Below are 19,880 nucleotides of genomic sequence, written 5' to 3'. Positions count from 1 at the left end.
TGCAATTCCCGATATCATGAATCATTTTCCGCATTCTGATAGTGGAGCCAAACTATAAAGACATGGGCACTCAAAACATGCTCGCGTTGTTGTGGCGTTCTGCCAAACCGCTGCAGTAACGCTGTGTTTTTGTCCAGGCCTTTATGTTTACTAGTATGAATGGAATGCAATATAAATCTGAGGTAATTTTAAATCACCGAAATTCCAAACAATGGATATTTTGTTCGAAATACCAGGGTAGGAAAAAGTTGAAAAAACTGTTTTTTTTTCCTTTTTTAAAACATAAACATTGGTTTAAAACAGCGCTAACCGTGGAAATAATTCCCTTTTAAGTAATAATATTTTTGGACTACGATTTCTACAAAAAAAATGTCAATTTGTACCTACTGTTGAAACCTCTATTGATGTAAATATAAACAGTAAAATAATATATTGGTCTCTTTTTAAGTTAATTAATCAGTTTAGTTTTAATGAAAAGAGACAAAAGTTAGGGTTGTCTCTTCTTACTGGGTTTATTATAATTTCTAAAAATAGGGCTTAGATAGATAGATTAATTGTATCTATACTTAATGTGAATAAATAAATGTTAATATTAAATGTAATGTTCAATTTCTTTATTGGGGTAAAAAGAATTTTTTTTTTAAGTTTTTGTGTATTATTTTTAAATTTTATTACCTATTTTTAAATTTTCGTATTATATTGTTGTTATGTTCCTATTATAGTAACATTGTTTAAGTACTTATAGATATCTAAATTAGGATGCATTTCCTAAGCCGTTCAGTAAACCGTTTTAATTAATATTTAATCTTTCTAATGTCAGTCAACTGTGCAGTGAATGGCTTTAACGGCATAGATCACGAGTAACTCAATAACCTAAAGCCCAAAGGGTTAGGTGTTGGTAAAAATGGCCGTTTGCTTAGGACAAGATAAACATGTCGAATCCCTGAAGTTTGCTCGCCATGTAACCGCAGCTTAAACATTACTTTAGTTTTAAGCTTTCGCACACCGAATGCGGGATGTACCTTTTAAATGGTAAGAAAACCTAAAATCAAAAAGCTTATCCAAAAAAAATTTAAAGATTTTTAAAAGTATTTTTGGATTAACAGCTGTGAGCTATGTCATGGTTTAACGACATATTATTCTAGCGACCCGCCCCGGCTTCGCACGGGTGGACACTACCACGAAAAATCCTATTTATTTTCCGGGATAAAATATAGCCCATACGGATTCGGAAGAATCCCTCTAAGTAATGGTAAAAGAAATTTTGAAATCGGTCCAGTAGTTTTTGAGCCTATTCAATACAAACATACAAAAATACAAAGGTTTCCTCTTTATAATATTAGTATAGATTGTAGATGTAGGACTGCCCCGTCCCGTCGTTACCACGATCCGTACAATTAAGTGTAAAAATATTGACAAATAAAACAATCAAATAAATCGTGGTATTTACCCCGTTATCAACATTAACAGCTGTGCTTAGTAATTAATTTATTTTCTTAGGTATTTTTTTCTTCTTTTTTTATTACCATATGAAAAGCAATAATGATGATTTTTTCTAGATCTAGAAAAAATAAAAACCCTTGCAGCTTTATTTTTCCAACCATACGCGCGTTCGGTGTGCCTATACACCTTTGCGAATTGCGAGTCGCAATAAACATTTAGTACGCTTTTATTATAAGAAAATAGGTAATTCAGGGTTACTTATCGTGATTTTATTAGCTTCTTCTACCCTCGTTTCTAATCTGGTACAGACCTTGGTCGGAATCTGGGATAATTATCTCTGCTTTATTACACAAGGTCCGACCAGCTGTAGAGATATCGTTTAGGGAATTAATCTTTTAGGGCTCAACTTATCCTGCGGTTAAATCAGTATTAGCCTAGTAGTCCAGCCATCTTGATTTATAGGTACTTAATGTAAATTTTGTAAAAAGAAAATAATAAATAACCTCAATTCGCCCTAAGAGACACTTTTTAAGAGATCACTATCATCACCTTTTTCATTACATGACGAGCACGAGTCTCCTTTTATAATGAAAAGGGTAATATAGGCCACACTCCGCCACGCTGGCCCAGTTCGAATTGGCATTCTTCACACACCTTTGAGAACACTATGGAGATCTCTCAGGCTTGTAGGTTTCCTCACGATGTTTTCCTTCATTGTTAAAGCAAGTAACTATTACCTTAATTGCTTAAAATTCACACAGCTCCGAAAAGTGAGAGGTGCGTGCCCGGGATCGAACCCCAGTCCCCGCGGTTCGGTCGACGTCTTTTATTATAACAAAATAGGTAATTCAGGGTTACTTATTGTGATTTGATTGCGTTCAACCCTCGTTTCTAATCCAATACAGACCTTGGTCGGAATCTGGGACAATTATCTCTGCTTTATTCAAGCTCCGACCAGCTGTAAAGATATCTATTAGGGGCTCATTTTATCTTGTGGTTAATTAATCAGTTTTAAGCCTAATGGTTTAACCATCTTGGATTTGTAATTATTATTTAAATTATTATTTAATGTCTAAATTATTATTTAAACTAGTCTTTACTATAATAATATTATAAAACTAACATTATTTGTTCCTTTGTTTGTTTGCTTGTACCAAATCGATAAACTCTGAAACCTATTTCAATAATTCTGTCACCATTTGAAAGCTACTTTATGTAGAAGTAACATTATATCATATTAATAAGTACCTATATTTCACCCGAGAAAAGCCGGGTGGATCAGTTAGTAATTCATAAAACTGCGGCAGTTTATAATGCACCAAAACTATTAAAACTGTACTATTTTAATTAAACTACGAGTACCTATGTGTTGAATTCTTATTTTGTATAGTTAGGTACGTTATTTGTACATATTTTAGTTAAATGAATCTGATCTGTATTAGAGTTGGGCTAAAGAAGTATTAATAAAATAGTAGGCATTGTTTTCTTATTTCTAGTATATTGTTTAGTTGTTAAAAAGGATACATATTACATATACATATAGAATTTATGGGTCAAGGCTGGTAAGTAATAACTATAGATGACATACATATTTTACATGGATATTATCTATAGCTATATATATTTTCTATACGTATATACTTCTATGTAATTAAGTTGTGTTGTATTGAATACAAGAATTATGTTCATTTCCAAAACGGATAAAATATATATTGAACGAGCTAATGGCAAAATAATTTTGTGACCATAAATTTTAGCTGTAACTGCAATTGTTATACCTAGTCATGCAAATAAGTGCAATCTAAACTGTAAATACTACTGTAATTTTATGCAAATTGGACATAATGTGCTATTTAAATGCTTATTTTCCCATTATGACGTGAAATATATACCTATACTTATTCATTTAATGCTGCTGTCATATATCTAAAAAGCGGTTAATTATGCAAACTAGTTTTTGAGTTATCACCAAAAAACGTGTTAATATTCAAACCTACAAACAAAGGTTTTAACTTAGTTATTAGCTTGGTATAGCGTGGTAGCTATAATTCAAAGTTTTTTAGATACATCAGTTTTTCTTAATCCGCATGTTTTTGGTGATAACTCTTCAACAATTTTTCGCAGTAAGCCGCTATTTAGATAGAATGGCAGAATGGTGTAACCACGCACTACGGAACACAATCGCGCAAATTAAATTCGTGCGGCGCGCGACCATACGATTCTTTTGTAAGAAAGCTATTAATAGTACTTATACCAGCTTTGACAAATGTAAAAAGCACTAAAAGTTTATTTTATTTATTATATTTAAGTAAGTATAAAAAAATATATTGATATGAATGTATTGAGAATGCTATGCGAGTAAATTAATTAATATGTAAATGTGAAAATATATAAAAAAATAATTACTTGATATAATATTAGAATTACACTACACCGAAGTCTGACTGTTGTTCTGTAAAAAATATAGATAATTATTTTGAAACTGCCTGCATTTTGAAATCGATGTATGCTTCTATTTTCTTTTATTACAAAGTAATTAATATTTATGTTATTAAGGTTAAGTAATTTTTTCATTTAAAATTGAATAAAAAACATATTTCATAGATTGTACAATATTATATTTCATAGATCTTATTATATAAAAAAACTTTATATTAATAAAAAGTCACAAAAGAAATAAAACAACCAAAAAGTACCAGTAGTTTTAATGCGTTATTTATAAAGATTTGTAACTATATTTTTAGAATTAATGACCACTTGTCGAATTCTGTAAGAATAATAATAATTAGCGAAATTTGGTGAAATACCTGGAACATGATAGGATTAAAAAAATGAATTAAAGCATACCTACTATTAATATTATTTTAAAACTGAGTCAATTCGTCGGCTATTCTGCCAAAATTAATTCAAATTGCCAATGTCTTTGAGAGCGCAAGGTAAACGAAAATAAATAAAATATCGCCATATTTTACGTAACTATTTTTGGAACGGCTATACAAAGTGTTCTATTGCAGCCACTGCTTATCCGATTCAAAAACCTTTTTTACTTTCTGTGGGACAAATAACAACATTACGATTTTCCTTTGTAGAGTTCTTTAAAGTCAATTTTCAAAAATATTCTCCTGTAAAAGGATGTATTAGTGTAAATAAACAATTATATCTAAAAAGTATTCGTATCTTTGCAATTTAAAAAAAATTACAAACCACCACCGCCTGTGATTGTCATACTTGGAAAATGACATCAATTTTCTTGTATCCGTTCATTCGTGAACATTATATTACATTTCTTCGCTTCAAGCTCGATTTTACGCCTCTTTTGATACAATTATATATTTACATAATATATAAGATGATGAAAAGATTCTGTTTCAATATAACTTTGCTACGACGTAGTTTTCGTAGTCATTGAATAAAAGATGATAAATACTAAGAACTAAATACTAAGAAGGAAATTAATTTTATAATAAAGCTATCAGAGGAATTGTTGAAAAAGTTACCATTGTAATAATGTATTAAACAAAATTCTTGTAAAACGTAATATCTTCGTCCAGAGAAATTAAACAAACAAAAGCCAACTTCGTAAAAAATTCCTTGAACCACTTAAAGAAAAACTTTCGTTTCAAGATAGCTAATAGAGTACATCGTAATAAGTGATGCTTAACAAAAAAACTGACGTATACGTGCATATTTTATTAATCGACATGATTGAATATTCTCATACGATTCACGAAAAATCTTTTTTTTTTGCGTGATCAGAATAATCCCACATTACTTTATGGATTACTTAACAATTTGCTCTTTTTTCCGATAGCCGTTTTTACTTTGGCCTGCTTAAGTGAATTCGTAGGCCTCTGACATATTTCGATAAGAATCAAACCCAGTTTATATACTTCAGCGAATTTTTTAAAATTTAACTTAAAGATTAAGTGAAACTTTAGTTAATTATGCTGTTTGTGATGCAGTCTTTATCGGCAGAAATTTTTGCTAGTAACTTCTTCAATTATTGTACCAAAATTGTGATTATTACGAAAGTATTGAGCAAAATAATAGTCTGTCCTATTCGGTATTAATAACCAATACTTAGTATTGCGTAACTAGACGGTTTATATCATGGTGAGTTATTGTATTATTAATTATCGTAAAATATAAATAACTTTATGAAATTAATAAAAAATATGTCATTGATTAAATTATGATTATAATTATTAATGGTTATGACTTATGATGAAATCATGGTGCGTAAGCCATAATAAACCGTCTAGTTTTACTCTGGTCGTAGAAATATATATTTCACATTAATTATTCTATTAATAAATTGACCATATTTTCATTTTACTAAACTAAAACCAAAGTTGTATAAAATGTTGTATTATTTTATTGTAAATTTTAGAAAATCTTTTTTATAACACACGTCTGTTTTTGGATACTAAATAAACCAAATAGTCTAGGAATTAATAATAATGTACTGATCGTGTACTTAACAGGGCTCTATCCGTCACTCGCTTCATACAATCGTAGTTCTAATTTCATTTGAATATTAAGCAACCAAAGTCCATGAAATTTTGCAGACATATTCTAGAAACTAATGTCTGTGTCTGTGGTGTTTTAGATTTTTCTAAAAATATGTAGTTTTAAAATTACAGGGACTCGCGTAACTTTGAAACCGAATATTTTAACAGAAATCTGGAAAACCACAGACATAAATATTAGTTTCTAGAATATGTCTGCAAAATTTCATGGACTTTGGTTGCTTAATATTCAAATGAAATTGGAACTACGTTTGTATGAAGCGAGTGACGGAGAGACCCCTTTTAATGGATAATTTATGTACTAAAGTGATGGATGTTTGTAATTTGTATCATAAAAGTAAGATTGGTGTACTTAAGTGTTACTTTACTTAAATAAATATTATTTAAAAGTGTCGTTCAAATTATTGCTATTAATTATTATGATATTATTTATTTCCTCTTTTATAAGCCACACAAATCACAGTGATTTAAAACTCACGATTATAAAAAGATTAGAATGATTTTTGCTGATTAGAAATTGCAGTCGTCTAGTAAGCACACAATATATTTATTCTATAAGGCGCATCTATGTATATAAGGCGCCTGCGTTTAATTTTATTGCTATATCATTTCCGGAATAAATGATTCCGGAAATATATGATCGCACGTGGATCGTTGTTACTGTTAGAACTATTAAGGGCTATGAATACATATTATGCTTAATTATTTCGAATGTCTGGTACTCTGGTTTTGCCAAATAACGTGAAAATTGTCAAAAATTTCTTAAAAACTGTTGTAGCAGTAGGTTTTTAGTTTGTTTCCACGTAACAAACTTTTTAAGAAATATTAGTTTATCTGAATTCCCATGCTTTTTGGTGATAATTCTTTAAAACTATTTTTGCGGCTAACGGCTTTTTAGATGTAGGAAAGCAGCTTTGACAACAGAACGCAGATGTCTGAACTCAGAACTTTAGACCGCTGGCAGTGTGATCGAGGCCTGATGAGTAAGGCCTCAAGTCATATTTGGAGACCACTTTCTTTACAACCAGGTAATGTAATGTCATTAGGAATACAAAACGCATTGGAGTGGCGATAAAGATCAGCGGGGTTGTTCTAAGGAGTTCCACAGAGCCTCCTCACATACAGACGCCTTATTGCCAGGCCATAAGACTCATAATCCCTTGAGGCCAGGACAAATGTATCATTTTATGACGTAGATTGCCATAATTTCGAAAAAGGACACGAATATTATCATACAATTGGCGCGCGTCATAAAATTGTATGACATTAGTTGGGTAATAGTGATGGACACACAACGGTACGTGGTATGTCGATAGCGAAAAAAAGCCGGAAAAGCAAATAGTTCACATGCGATTTTTAAGTCGAGATCGAGATAACCAAACCCATAGGATAACAGTACCTACTGGTAATGTGTGGTACAACTTTAAAAAATAACATTTTTCTTCCTTTCTCTCATATTTTGACCATACCTAAAACCCATTATCTGCACCCGACGTTATCTTCAACTCAAAAGGTTTCACTAAAGCCTCAGATTCTTTGATCAGCAGAATCTAATTTCATAAATTTCAATACCAATCTTAACGTCATTACTTTCGGATTTATTATTTCAATCCACGAAAAAAGCTAATCTCCGCTCAAATCTCCTTTAATTACTATCGTTTGTTTTTAGCTACGCGTTAAATTTCTTATTTTATCCTCAAACGACCTCCGCTGCATTGAGTTATGACCATAGAGGAGCAGATTTGATACATCAGGCGTCGAAAATACCGCCTCCACCTAATTTATTAACAAGAAGAATTAGAACCAATAATCCCTAAACTCTTCATATATTATTTTGAGAGTACTAGGTACTCTCAAAAATAATATTAAGAGTTTAAGCCTAATATTAAGAGTTTAAGCCGGCAATAGATTGATAATGATGAAGTAAGTATAACCTTCTCATACAAGTTAGGCCTTGAAAAATCCGTGATAGCCTAGAGGTTAAAACGGTTTCTCTTATTCGGTAGGTCGGAGGTTCGATTCCGACTTAAAACTCCAAAGAGTTAAGTGCATTTTATCTTTTAAGAAATTAAATATTCTTACCTGTTTGCCTGAGAGTTCTCCATATTTTCTCAAAGTTGTGTGAAGTCTACCAATCCGCACTAGGGACCACAGACGTGGTAGAAAATAGTCAAACTCTTCTCATTCTTAGAGGAGACCAGTTCTCAGTAGTGAGCCGGCGATGGGTTGATTATGACCGCAATTTCACCTGGTCACCTAGACATCAACACCTCTAGTAAATGACACCTCTATGCCCCAGTGCGATTAATATTACAAAATATAGCCTTACCTTCCTACAATATAATTATGCCTACAATAATTTTCATTTCTAAGAAAATATAAACGTTTTACTGCGTTCTTGTTTATTATAGCAATAAACTACTGCTAAGACAAAGTGAAGCTTAAATTATTATTTAATTAAGGCGTGCTTCGTATGTTTCAGTGAACTTTACGTACTAAGTAAACTAAGTAACGTACACAAGGAAAATTAATATACTTACACTGTTTCACACCCGATTTTGGTCGGTGTATGTCGATTTCCGTCGGGGATAGGCCTACCAAAATTGAGCTTGATTACAGCCATATTGATTCCGTATGAGTACTTATTCTGACAATATTATAAATTCTCAGAAAGAATTTTTTTCTTTTTTTCTACTGATGCAGATTCGATTTTAGGTGCAGTAACTTTTTTTTGTTTTATTCTCTCAATGAAACAAAAAGTTCTTCTTGATTACAGCCACGTGTCTAAAATCTAGATGCCATATCTATCTGTATAGTCAAAATACGGCAGAATATAAAAAGGACAAACGTAATTTTTATTACACCTTTGCTACCTACATGTTATCTTCCAAAGCCACCATGGTCTAAACTTCAAAGTCACTGATCGTTCTTCCCTATATTGGGGGCAGTATGCAAACTTTCAGCTTTTATAAAATAACGAAGGTCTGGTCCACGCTAGCTCTCTGTCTATACCTTTCAAACGGTAGAAGAATTTTTGAAATCGGATGAGTTGTTTCAGAAATGATCTCTTAAATCCAAAATCACAAACTATACCTCTTTATAATCAGTGTAGAAGTATAGATTTCAGATGTGATTCCTTTGAAGACTGCATTATTGCTTACAAAATGTTACAGTTAAAAATAACATATTTGCTCAGAACTATCGATATACTTATAAATCCGTAGGCACATCACTAATGTAAATCACAATCACCGCTACATACAGTAACTAAACGTACTCTGGTCGCATCACTAGTCCAAAAATCGTATTTATTTATCGAACAAGACAATCTAGAAAGGTCTAAATAATATAATTAATTGTATAGTGTTTTCGAAAGACAACTGTGGATTTTTTTTAAATCTGTGTGAACTACCATTGACTAATGAAAAAAAACTAAAATTAAGCACGTAAAATATTTTTAAAACAATTCTAGTTAAAAAAAAAAAAACTGTTGATAGTGCAAATTAAACAAAACAAGTGTAAACCACGGTTCAAAATACAACATCAAACAATAAGTTTCGAAACTATATTTTATGCTTATTACTGTTTAAATCTAGAACATAGTGCAACCCTAAAAAAACAAGTGACCACAGTGTAAATAAAACAGTTATTTAAACACAACAAAAAATTCCATATACCTACCAAGTCCAAGAGAAAGCTAAACTCTAGAAGACTCAGAATGGGTTGCAAGTTATCTCAGCTCGCAGCATCCGAGTTCTCGCAAGATCCTCTAGACAGGCCGCCACCACCGGCTGACCCACGCTCACCTTTGACCCCTAAGCAGCAATACTGCATCATGGCCTCTTGGAAAGGGATATTCAGACAGATCGAGAAGACTGGCATCATTTTGTTTGTCAAGTAAGTAAGAGAAGTAACCCTCTAAGAGCCTCGATAGCTCAACGGTTAGAGGAGTGGATTGAACTTCGAAAAGTCGCCGGTTCAAACCCCACCTGTTGTGCTATTGTCTTACCTACTCCTAGCACAAGCTTTACGCTTAGTTGGAAGGGAAAAGGGGAATATTAGTCATCATGATAAACTTGGCTAATATTCTTTTTTTTTAACTCTAATGCAGGAACCCTTGATAGCCTAGTGGTTAAGACGTGCGCCTCTTGTTCAGGAGGTTGGGCGTTCGATCCCGGGCACATCTAACTCTCCGCTTGTCTTAGCGGTGAAGGAGAACATCTTGAGGAAACTACATGTCTGAGAGTTCTCCATAATGTTCTCAAAGGTGTGTGAAGTCTGCCAATCCGCACTTAGCCGGCGTGGTAGACCTTGACCCTACAACCCCTTCCCTTCTGAAAGGAGATCCGTCCTAAGTCCGAGCCGGCAATGGATTGATCATTTTTTTATTTAAACTCGAGCTCACTTTTATACAATTAAAAAAATGGGAGATGAGTTCGTGGAGCGAGAATGCCAAATCCTTTATTAAGGACCTATCATCCCATCTTGTGGAGTCCACGGGTGACCGGAGGTCTGGCAGTGACCTTGGGCAGCATATTAGTCTGGCCATTCAACGAGGTAACGCAGCCAGCGTTCTGCGCACCGTGCCTCGTTACAGTGGTTTGGATGAAATTTTTGTTTTGTAATTTTTATATTTAAGTAAGTTTTTATAGTATTTGTGAATATTGTGAGTAAATAAAATAACACAGCTTTAAAAAAAATTACAAAAATAAGGAAACACAGAATAAAATCCTATGTCCGACAACATCAAAAAGTCATGTTCCGGGTGGGTATGTAATTCAGGAAGTTGTCGATTTAATAACTCACATCCGGTGCAACAGGAAAGCGTTGAGCTTGTGCAAATATTAAAAACATTAACTTTGATTTTATGTAAAACCAATTGGATTTTTTTTCATTTCTATTATATACAGTGTCAGAGTGAACTAGAGTGTCGTCTGAATCGACGATATGCAAAGACGTAGCGATATGTGGTGACATACAAGTGTAAATTAAAAATTTATAACACCCCCGACAAGTGAAGGTTACCGTAACTAGAAAAGAGCTGATAACTTTCAAACGGCTGAACCGATTTTCTCGGATTAAAGCTAAGAACACTCTCGATCAAACCACCTTTCAAACAAAAAAACTAAATTGAAATCGGTTCATTAGTTTAGGAGCTACGATGCCACAGACAGATGATACACAGATACACACGTCAAACTTATAACACCCCTATTTTTGGGCGGGGGTTAAAAATCATAGAAAAATAGGACATCAAACCTACTCGTAAAATGCATTTTGTGCGTTATTACGGTTTCAATAATATAATTATGATAAGAATTAATCTAAGTGGATAGGTATAATAAAAATGCGTTTTGTGGTTTGGCACCAGTGATAATCTAATTACTATTCTATCATACCTATTAAATACATGCCTGCCGCATATTATGGTATCAGTTTTCCTCTTCAATATTAATCTAGGTAGGTACCTACTTAGATAGGCGTCTTCTAGGCAAGCGCGCTCCATCTTAGGCTATAGATACTATCTAGCCTAAGAAGCCAGCAGGTCTAATTGCAGCCAAACACTAGTCTATATAATTAAAAAAAATGTCTGTAAGAAATCTTTTCGCGACACACGCTTGACGAAATTATCAAAAATTTTGGTCCGACGTATCAGATTTTTTCTGACAGCCATTTTCTGATAATTCCGGCGAACAGCATTATCATTTCAACTCATCGCCGCCGGTTCACTACTAAGCATGGGTTTCCTCTTAGGGTTTAGTTGCTGGCCAAGTGCGGATTGGCAGACTTTCACAAATCTTTGAGAACATTATGGAGAACTTTCAGGCATGCAAGTATCCATACGATATTCCCACTAGGCTATCTGCGATCGGCGGTGTTCCCACTAGATTACAGCAGGGGGTTATTCAAGGGGCGGACCAACAAATTCCTGAAAGGCCGGCAACGCATCGGCGATACTTCTGGTGCTGCAAATGTTTATGGGCGGCGGTAATCACTTAACATCAGGTGACCCGACTGCTCGTTTACTCGCTATTTAAAAAAATTGAAACTTGGAGGTGAATGCTCGGGGTCCCCTCAAATTGGAGGCTAAAGTCCTAACCACTGGGCTATCACGGTTTATTGACCGCGGTGGGCCTAATAGATAGTAAATAGTACATAATATTGTTCTATTTTCAAACTCTGACCTCTCTACTATTATAGTATATTATAGTATAGTAATATATATCACTATGACAATGGCTGAACGTTCTCCCTAAGGGTTTCATAGGGCTCTGTGCTTCATACTTCATACAACAGGCTTTATCAGACACCTAACAAAGGAAGTCATTGACCTTTGACGCATGAAATTGTAGACTATTAGGTACTACCCTTAACCATTATTATTATAAATGCGAAAGTGTGTTTGTTTGTTAGTTTGTAGGTTTGTCTATTTACTCTTAAAACACGTCGCAACGAAGCACCGTTTTTAGGATTTCGTACCTCAAAAGGATAAAAGGAACCCTGAGAGGATCACAAAATGTATTCATGAACAAATAATAATTTTCAATTTTCAAAGTAAGATAACTATTAAGCAAGTGGGGTTTCATACCAAAGGGCTTTATATGTGAATTCTAAAACAGAATTTATTTATTTTTATGCTTGATAGTTTTTGATTTATCGTGCAAAATGTCGGAAAAATACTCGAGTACGGTACCCCCGGTGCGCGAGTCTGACTCGCACTTGGCCGGTTTTTTTTATTAGGAGTAGTGATAGGCTATGTAAAACGCCAATAATAATCCGAAGTTAAGTCGCCCAAATTAATTGCTAGCCTTGATTCCACGAGGACCGCAAATATTTGAATAATTCTTTAGAAGCTTGACCCTGCCGGTCCCATGGCTCCCAAGGGTCTTTTTTCTAAACAGAATAAACATTACAAAACCCTGGCCGACATTCTCATGTTTATGTTGGCTTTATAAGTACATTATGTCTATTTTTAAATAGTATGTGCATGTTTACGTAGAAAAACGCGTAAAGAATTGTCTTTAGTTAGCTACACAACCTAATCAACGGATTATAATACGTACCTATTTATCTTACGTGTATTAGATGACATCTATTTATGCCTTTTTTGTAACACAGCAAACGTCGAATTGAAAAGTAAAACAATCAATCCTAGTAGGGGATCTTCCAACACTGCACTTTCTAGTGCGAGGTCGCCATTCCAACACCTTGGGACCCCAAATTCTACGTCTCGAATTTTTTAGAACCATAAATGCCGATGCCCTAACTATTGCCACTTCAACTTCGCAGTCCGTTGAGTTATGTAGGTTACTCTGGTTCTCGTACGAATCTCTTCATTTCTGATTTGTTCACGTGGAGAAACTCCTAGCATAGCTCTCTCCATCGACCCCTGAGTGAGATAGTTAGCGACTATGTCTCGGATCCACATACTTAGGTGTGTCATCACTGGCAACATGCTCTATTCGAAGCTTTGGTCTTCAGTCATTGAGAAATCTTGGACGCAAAGTCAAAGTCAAAGTCATTTCATTTCAAATTGGGTACTATTGTATTGTTTCTGATAGTCAAACAATGATAATTAATTTTAACGAGGTACACGAAGATGTTATCTTGAAGCCGAAGCTTCCAACGCTGAACAAAAAAATTGCTTATATCCAAATCTCTATTATGTTTATAATATTGTACGTAAAAATAATATCATGTAAACATAGAGTTTTACTACCTACGTGAAAAATAATTGCCTTTATGCACATCGGAAAAACCATTTTTCGAACAAAATTAAATTCAGCTAACGTAATAATTTTGTGAAAACTAAATAATTTGTTACGAACAGCCCGCGGCAAACTGCGTACAATTAAACAACAAAGTTTTTTATCAAATGGTCCCGAAATTAGGTATTTTTCTGTTCCATTATAAAAAACACAAAGCAGTAATTAAGGAGAACAAAACCAGACATGTTTTTTCATTATATCAAAGTTCAAAATGGGTCGTATGAAATTGCTTATGTAGCTATCTATCTTTTATTATAAATAAATAAAAACTCTATAAAAAGCGCTGATAGCCTGGTAGTTAAATGTTCAGTCTCCTATTCGGTGGGTCCGGGGTTCGATTCTGGGCACGCATCTCTAACTTTCCGGAGGTATGAGCGTTTTAAACCAATTAAGTATATGCCTACAGTTTTTCTCGCTAGTCCATGATTCAAAATTCAAATTGAAATTTAAAATATTTTCATTCAATTAGACTTTAAACAAGTTCTTTTGAATCGTCAAAAGCATCTACCACTGGTTCGGAATGCCTTTCCTACCGAAAAGAACCAGCAAGAAACTCGGCGGTTGAAACTTGATGTTCTCAAAGGTGTACGAAGTCTGCCATTTCGCATTTTACCAACGTGGCGGACTATGCACTAAGCCCTTCTCATTCTGAGGCCCGTGCTCAGTAGTAAACCGGTGATAGGTTGATCATGATCATAAAAGAATGAGCTCGTAATATATCATTCATACAAACAGTCATGAGTTGAGGCTGTGTGTGATATATCACAGCTTCCCCGCGTATTGTGTGAGATATGGCCGTGTCAGAGATTTACTGTACCTTTAGTGCCAAGAGGGTTAGTATGAAATTTCTCCCCCACATTGATAGAATTCGATTGTCGAAAAACAACAACGGCTAAATATACAAAAATCTCATTTACATTCAAAACTTCTCAATTGCATTCATTGGCTAAAAGAATGAGTTCGTATATCATATAAACAGTCATAAGTCGAGGCTGTGTGTGATATAATATTATGGCTTCCCCGCGTATTGTGTGAGATATGGCCGTGTCAGAGATTTACTGTACCCTTAGTGCCAACTGCCAAGAGGGTTAGTATGAAATTTTCTCCCCCACAATGATAGAGTTCGATTGTCGAAACACAACGACGTCAAAATATCCCAGCCAAGTGTGAGTCAGACTCGCGCTCTGAGAGTTCCGTACTTGGGTATTTTTTTCGACATTTTGAACGATAAATCAAAAACTATTATGCATAAAAATAAATAAAAATCTGTTTTAGAATATAGGTACAGGTAAAGTTCTTTTATATGATACCCGATCAGGTATAGTTATCTTACTTTGAAAATTGAAACATTACTTAATATTTTTTTTCGGTAATATGTAACCACGAATTCACGGTTTTCGGATTTATTCCTTTACTTGTGCTATAAGACCTACCTACCTGCCTATGATTCTAGGTCATTTCCTGACAGACACGACGGACGGACGGACGGACAGACAGACAAACAGACAACAAAGTGATCCTATTAGGTCCGTTTTTCCTTTTGAGATACGGAACCCTAAAAAAGCTATGAGAGAATGATGACCGAGATTTGTTCTTATTCTGTAGAGTCGGTGGACAAAATGTTATGCAAACTCGTACTAGCCCTGCTGGGAACCAGATGTAGGTCGCAAGCTGCGCGTTGTAAAGTGCGCTTAATTGTCCCCTAACACGACATGTAAACATACTGCAACATCTTTGTTTCTCTCTCTCTCTGTACCGTGTTCCTCATTGCTGGGGGTCGTGACCCATATTCATTGACCATACGGCAACTTTCCAACTCCAGGCTGCTACTGAGAAATCCTTGACAAAAAAACCTTTTTTTTGACCCGACTTTGATAGGCGCCGCTTGGGACTAGGAATCTCATGATGCACAGCCAACTAGCCACTAGTGACTTTTTTTCGTGAAGGAAGTCCGTCATGGATACCGCACGGCCACGGGGAGCACAGTGGTTATGTCGGACTTCTACCGACTAAAAACCTCACGAAGTTCCATCCCACCGCTGATGACGGAGCACAAGGGATCTAAAACGCCTCGTTACTCCGCCACCGAAGCCGTAGCAGAGCCACCACTGGGACACTATGTCCACAGGTCCTCCCGAGGGCTAAGGTTCGTGGAAAGGGCATTTCTCTTTCCACGTTCCCCATCCTCAACATCTCCCTCGCCCGTCATCAAACTGGACAGGATGGATGCGTCTACTATCGATTTTACTACGAAATTTCGTAGCACTCTGTAGAGGCTTGCTGTTTCGTAGTCTACACCAATATCATAAAGAGGCATGGCATACATGTAAGTTGTAGTATTGTAGGTCACATGGACAAAGTCTTGGGAAAGATGCTAGTATACAGTAAAATATGTCATAGCATCAGAGTGAATAGGAATCATTCAAAACTTACCATACATACTATGCAGTCAAGTGAAATCTCTATAAATTAGAAGCGAATATGTTCCTACTGTAGTAATTTAGGTACTAACATATAATATAATATGATAAACGGCAGGAAATATTGTGCATCGAACTTTAGACGGAAATTTTGACTTTTTCCAGATTATTCGAAGAAAATGAAGACCTCCTGCACCTGTTCGAAGATTTCCGCGAGCTTCGCACCAAGGAAGCCATCGTGAATTCAGAAGAACTGGCCGAGCATGCCACTAAGGTGATGCACACCCTGGACGAAGGCATCAAGAGTCTGGCTGACATGGACACGTTCTTCGCTTACGTCAGGCATGTCGGCGGCACCCATCGACAGGTTCCAGGCTTTAAAGCTGAAAACTTCATGGTAAATATAAGAAATTCATCTTTTTTCCATCCGTCCGTCCGTCCGTCAATCCGTTCGTCCATCTGTCTGTCAGCAAGCTGTATTTCGTGGACCGTTATAGGTAGACAGTTGAAATTTTCACAGAATGTGTATTTGCATTGCCGCTATATCAACAAACAGGTACTACACATTTAAAAATACCCGACAGGAAAATTGAAACGTGTTATTTCTTGTACGATGGTACGGAGCCCTTCGTAGGCGAGTCCGACTCATACTTGACCGGTTTTTTTAGTTCTGAACGGCGATCTTAGTCAAAAATACAGTCTAAAATGGAAGTAGGTGGCTAACTTGGTAGAAGTCTGACAGTTATATAGAACTTGTATTAAGCCCATGCCCCACTACAGGGCACGGCTCTCCTCTCAAATGCAATTAAATGAAAAGAGCTTTGGCTATAATACAAAATGCAGGCTAAGTGCAGATTAGCAGATTTCACACACCTTTTTTTTTGAGTAGGTCCATTATGGAAAACTCTAAGGCATGCAGATTTCCTCGCGATGTTTTTCTTCACGTTAAAAGAAAGTGATATTAATAAGTTATTCAATCATACCTGATGGATAGCAATAATAAGTTTAAAACGCAGCTACCTAGATGGGGTCTATTTAACCATGCTTTGGTTCAGGCTCAACCAGGCTCAAAACAGCTAGAGATGGCCCAACTAGGTACAGGTACATAAAAAAGTTGGCAGAGACATTTAAAAATCTCCCCTCTAATTTAGTTTCAGAACATCTAAAATCTAAATTATTATCTTCTTCTTATAAAGTAGAAGTAGTAATTAAGAGGCTCGTAATTAAAATGTGTTTTTTCTTTTTAAAAACGTAGTACGTTTTCATTAACTTATGGAGACTACCTGGCTGTTATTTAAAATTATGACTCTCTTGCTTTTAAAAGAAAAAATAGGTTTTTAACTAACAAAGTTTTGTATACTGAATATTAATTCTCAACACTTATAATGTGCTTTATCTTTGGGAATATCAAACATACAAAAATGTAGTTTCAAAGTCACACATAAATTGTTTGTCCATTTGCACAAACTTTTCAAATCAAAAGAATATTTGTTTCATGTAGGACAAGAGCTAGTGTCTCTTAGACTACGTCTGTGCCATCGACTTGGAAAGCAGATTCTTCTGAGAAAAGCCGGCAAGAAACTCAACAGTTGCTCTTTTCAAATCATAAAAAGTGCTTCGTTATTTTATCAAATCTAAAAGTTCCTCTGCGTATTGTCCCAAACACGGAGGAACGTTCCAAACGCGCCCAGATCTGAGAAGAGCCCACAACAAGCTCAGCCGGGTGTACTTTTTACTATCACCACTTTTAGTATGTACTTGCCTACTTTTGTAAATACATACATTTTCATTTGATTTTCAGAAAATCGAACAGCCTTTTCTGGAAGCAGCTAAAACGACGCTCGGGGACCGATACACACCAAATATAGAAAACATCTACAAAATGACGATCCGATTCATATTAGAGAACCTAGTCAAGGGATACGAAGAAGAATATGAGTAGCGAGACTTGGAAAACCAATAAATACAGTGTGGTTAGTATGAGAGTTTACATCTCACTAACGTAAAACGTTAATAGAATTCGAGCGTCAAAACATAGCGTTAGAATAAAATGGGCCTGAATATCCTTGATTAAATAAAAAAACCCCCGGCCAAATGCGAGTTAGACTCGCGCACCGAGGGTTCCGTTATCGGGTATTTTTCCGACATTTTGCACGATAAACCATATTCTTATTATTGGCGTCACTCAGAAAAGCAGGTATTATTTAAATATTTTTATTGAATTATTGGAATGTCCTCTCAAACCAACACAAAAAACATCAGGTTCAATGTGTAGAGGTTATCCGAGAGTTTTAATCTAAACAAACTAATGCCAAAATAAATAATTTAATTAGAGCGTGATTGCTATCACATCATCTAATTATTCAGTTCACAATCCAAATACCGAAAATAAGCGATATCGCTCCGAATCTCGGAAGGAGACTAAACTACAACCTTCGAAACACCCGTATTTATGCAAGTTCAATCTTGTTGGCCTCCTAGCAACAGATTGTATGACATCGAATGAGCCAAATATCGATTTTATCAAACTACCTGCATTAGATAAATTAATAATTTTGTATTATTGTTGACAATTCAAATCAATTTTTAAAAGTAACCTTACAGTTCGGCCGTCCTGAATTTAACACGTCCTCGTGTTTCTAATCAATCTTGCCATGTCAGTCGCGGGCTTCCCTGCCCTAAGTCAAATCATGGGCTATCCTGCCCTCCGTCAAATCATTAAAACCTATCCATGAACTGCCGAACTATCAGTTTTAATATCAAATCAATAATAAATCCAAACGACTAACCTCTCATTCGATGTACACGAAATCTGAATTACTTACTGCAAGTTACTTTCCACTTCACAAAAGACTAAATTCTTTAAAAAAAACTAAAAATTTTAATCACCAAATCAAACTCAATAAAAATTTTAATCAAATGTGGGTTGTTTACAAAAAGATACCAAAGCGAAATTAAGGCAACGTGAGACACGTCCCGCTTCTGAATTATTGGCGTCACTCAGAAAAGCAGGTATTATTTAAATATTTTTATTGAATTATTGGAATGTCCTCTCAAACCAACACAAAAAACATCAGGTTCAATGTGTAGAGGTTATCCGAGAGTTTTAATCTAAACAAACTAATGCCAAAATAAATAATTTAATTAGAGCGTGATTGCTATCACATCATCTAATTATTCAGTTCACAATCCAAATACCGAAAATAAGCGATATCGCTCCGAATCTCGGAAGGAGACTAAACTACAACCTTCGAAACACCCGTATTTATGCAAGTTCAATCTTGTTGGCCTCCTAGCAACAGATTGTATGACATCGAATGAGCCAAATATCGATTTTATCAAACTACCTGCATTAGATAAATTAATAATTTTGTATTATTGTTGACAATTCAAATCAATTTTTAAAAGTAACCTTACATTATTGTGCATAAAAATTAATAAAAAATTGTTTTAGAATACACAGGTAAAGCCCTTTCGTATAATACCCCATTTGGTATAGTTAGTTAACTTTAGAAATTGAAAATATTAATTATTTGTTCATGAACACATTAATTTTTTTTTGTGATGTAATCACAAATTCACGGTTTTCGGATTTTTCCCTTAACTCGTGAAATAGGACCTACCTACATGCCAAATTTTATGATGAAGTACCCTATAGGTTTCCTTGACAAACACGACAGAAGGACAGACGGACAGACAGACAGGCAAACGGACAGACA

The 19,880-nt window shown here is 35.0% G+C and overlaps 1 protein-coding gene and 2 long non-coding RNA genes across 3 annotated transcripts; 2 read left to right on the top strand and 1 right to left on the bottom strand.

Annotated features, from left to right (window-relative positions):
* Positions 1–1,305: 1,305 nt before the first annotated feature.
* Positions 1,306–3,485, top strand: LOC123873230. The gene is made up of 2 exons (XR_006797641.1): positions 1,306–1,686; positions 2,287–3,485. It is a non-coding gene; the product is annotated as an uncharacterized LOC123873230 (long non-coding RNA).
* On the bottom strand, positions 2,398–17,883 carry LOC123873231. The gene is made up of 3 exons (XR_006797642.1): positions 17,873–17,883; positions 17,445–17,448; positions 2,398–2,460 (listed from the first exon to the last, which is right to left on the bottom strand). It is a non-coding gene; the product is annotated as an uncharacterized LOC123873231 (long non-coding RNA).
* On the top strand, positions 9,434–18,284 carry LOC123873226 (neuroglobin-like). Its single transcript, XM_045917967.1, has 3 exons — positions 9,434–9,869; positions 16,327–16,558; positions 17,963–18,284. Exons 1-3 carry the CDS (start codon positions 9,691–9,693, stop codon positions 18,101–18,103), a joined length of 552 nt encoding a protein of 183 aa, XP_045773923.1. The 5' UTR covers positions 9,434–9,690; the 3' UTR covers positions 18,104–18,284.
* Positions 18,285–19,880: the final 1,596 nt, after the last annotated feature.

This window comes from Maniola jurtina, chromosome 16, assembly GCF_905333055.1.
Source record: "Maniola jurtina chromosome 16, ilManJurt1.1, whole genome shotgun sequence".
Lineage (NCBI taxonomy): Eukaryota > Metazoa > Arthropoda > Insecta > Lepidoptera > Nymphalidae > Maniola > Maniola jurtina.
This window is presented reverse-complemented; position numbering and strand designations above follow the sequence as displayed.

What these genes read in the sequence shown, in the direction of transcription:
- LOC123873226 (XM_045917967.1), top strand. Translation starts at nt 9,691, where the DNA reads ATGGGTTGCAAGTTATCTCAGCTCGCAGCATCCGAGTTCTCGCAAGAT. An exon ending in GGCATCATTTTGTTTGTCAA is followed by an intron (nt 9,870 to 16,326) that starts GTAAGTAAGAGA and finishes GACTTTTTCCAG; the next exon opens with ATTATTCGAAGAAAATGAAG. An exon ending in TTAAAGCTGAAAACTTCATG is followed by an intron (nt 16,559 to 17,962) that starts GTAAATATAAGA and finishes TTTGATTTTCAG; the next exon opens with AAAATCGAACAGCCTTTTCT.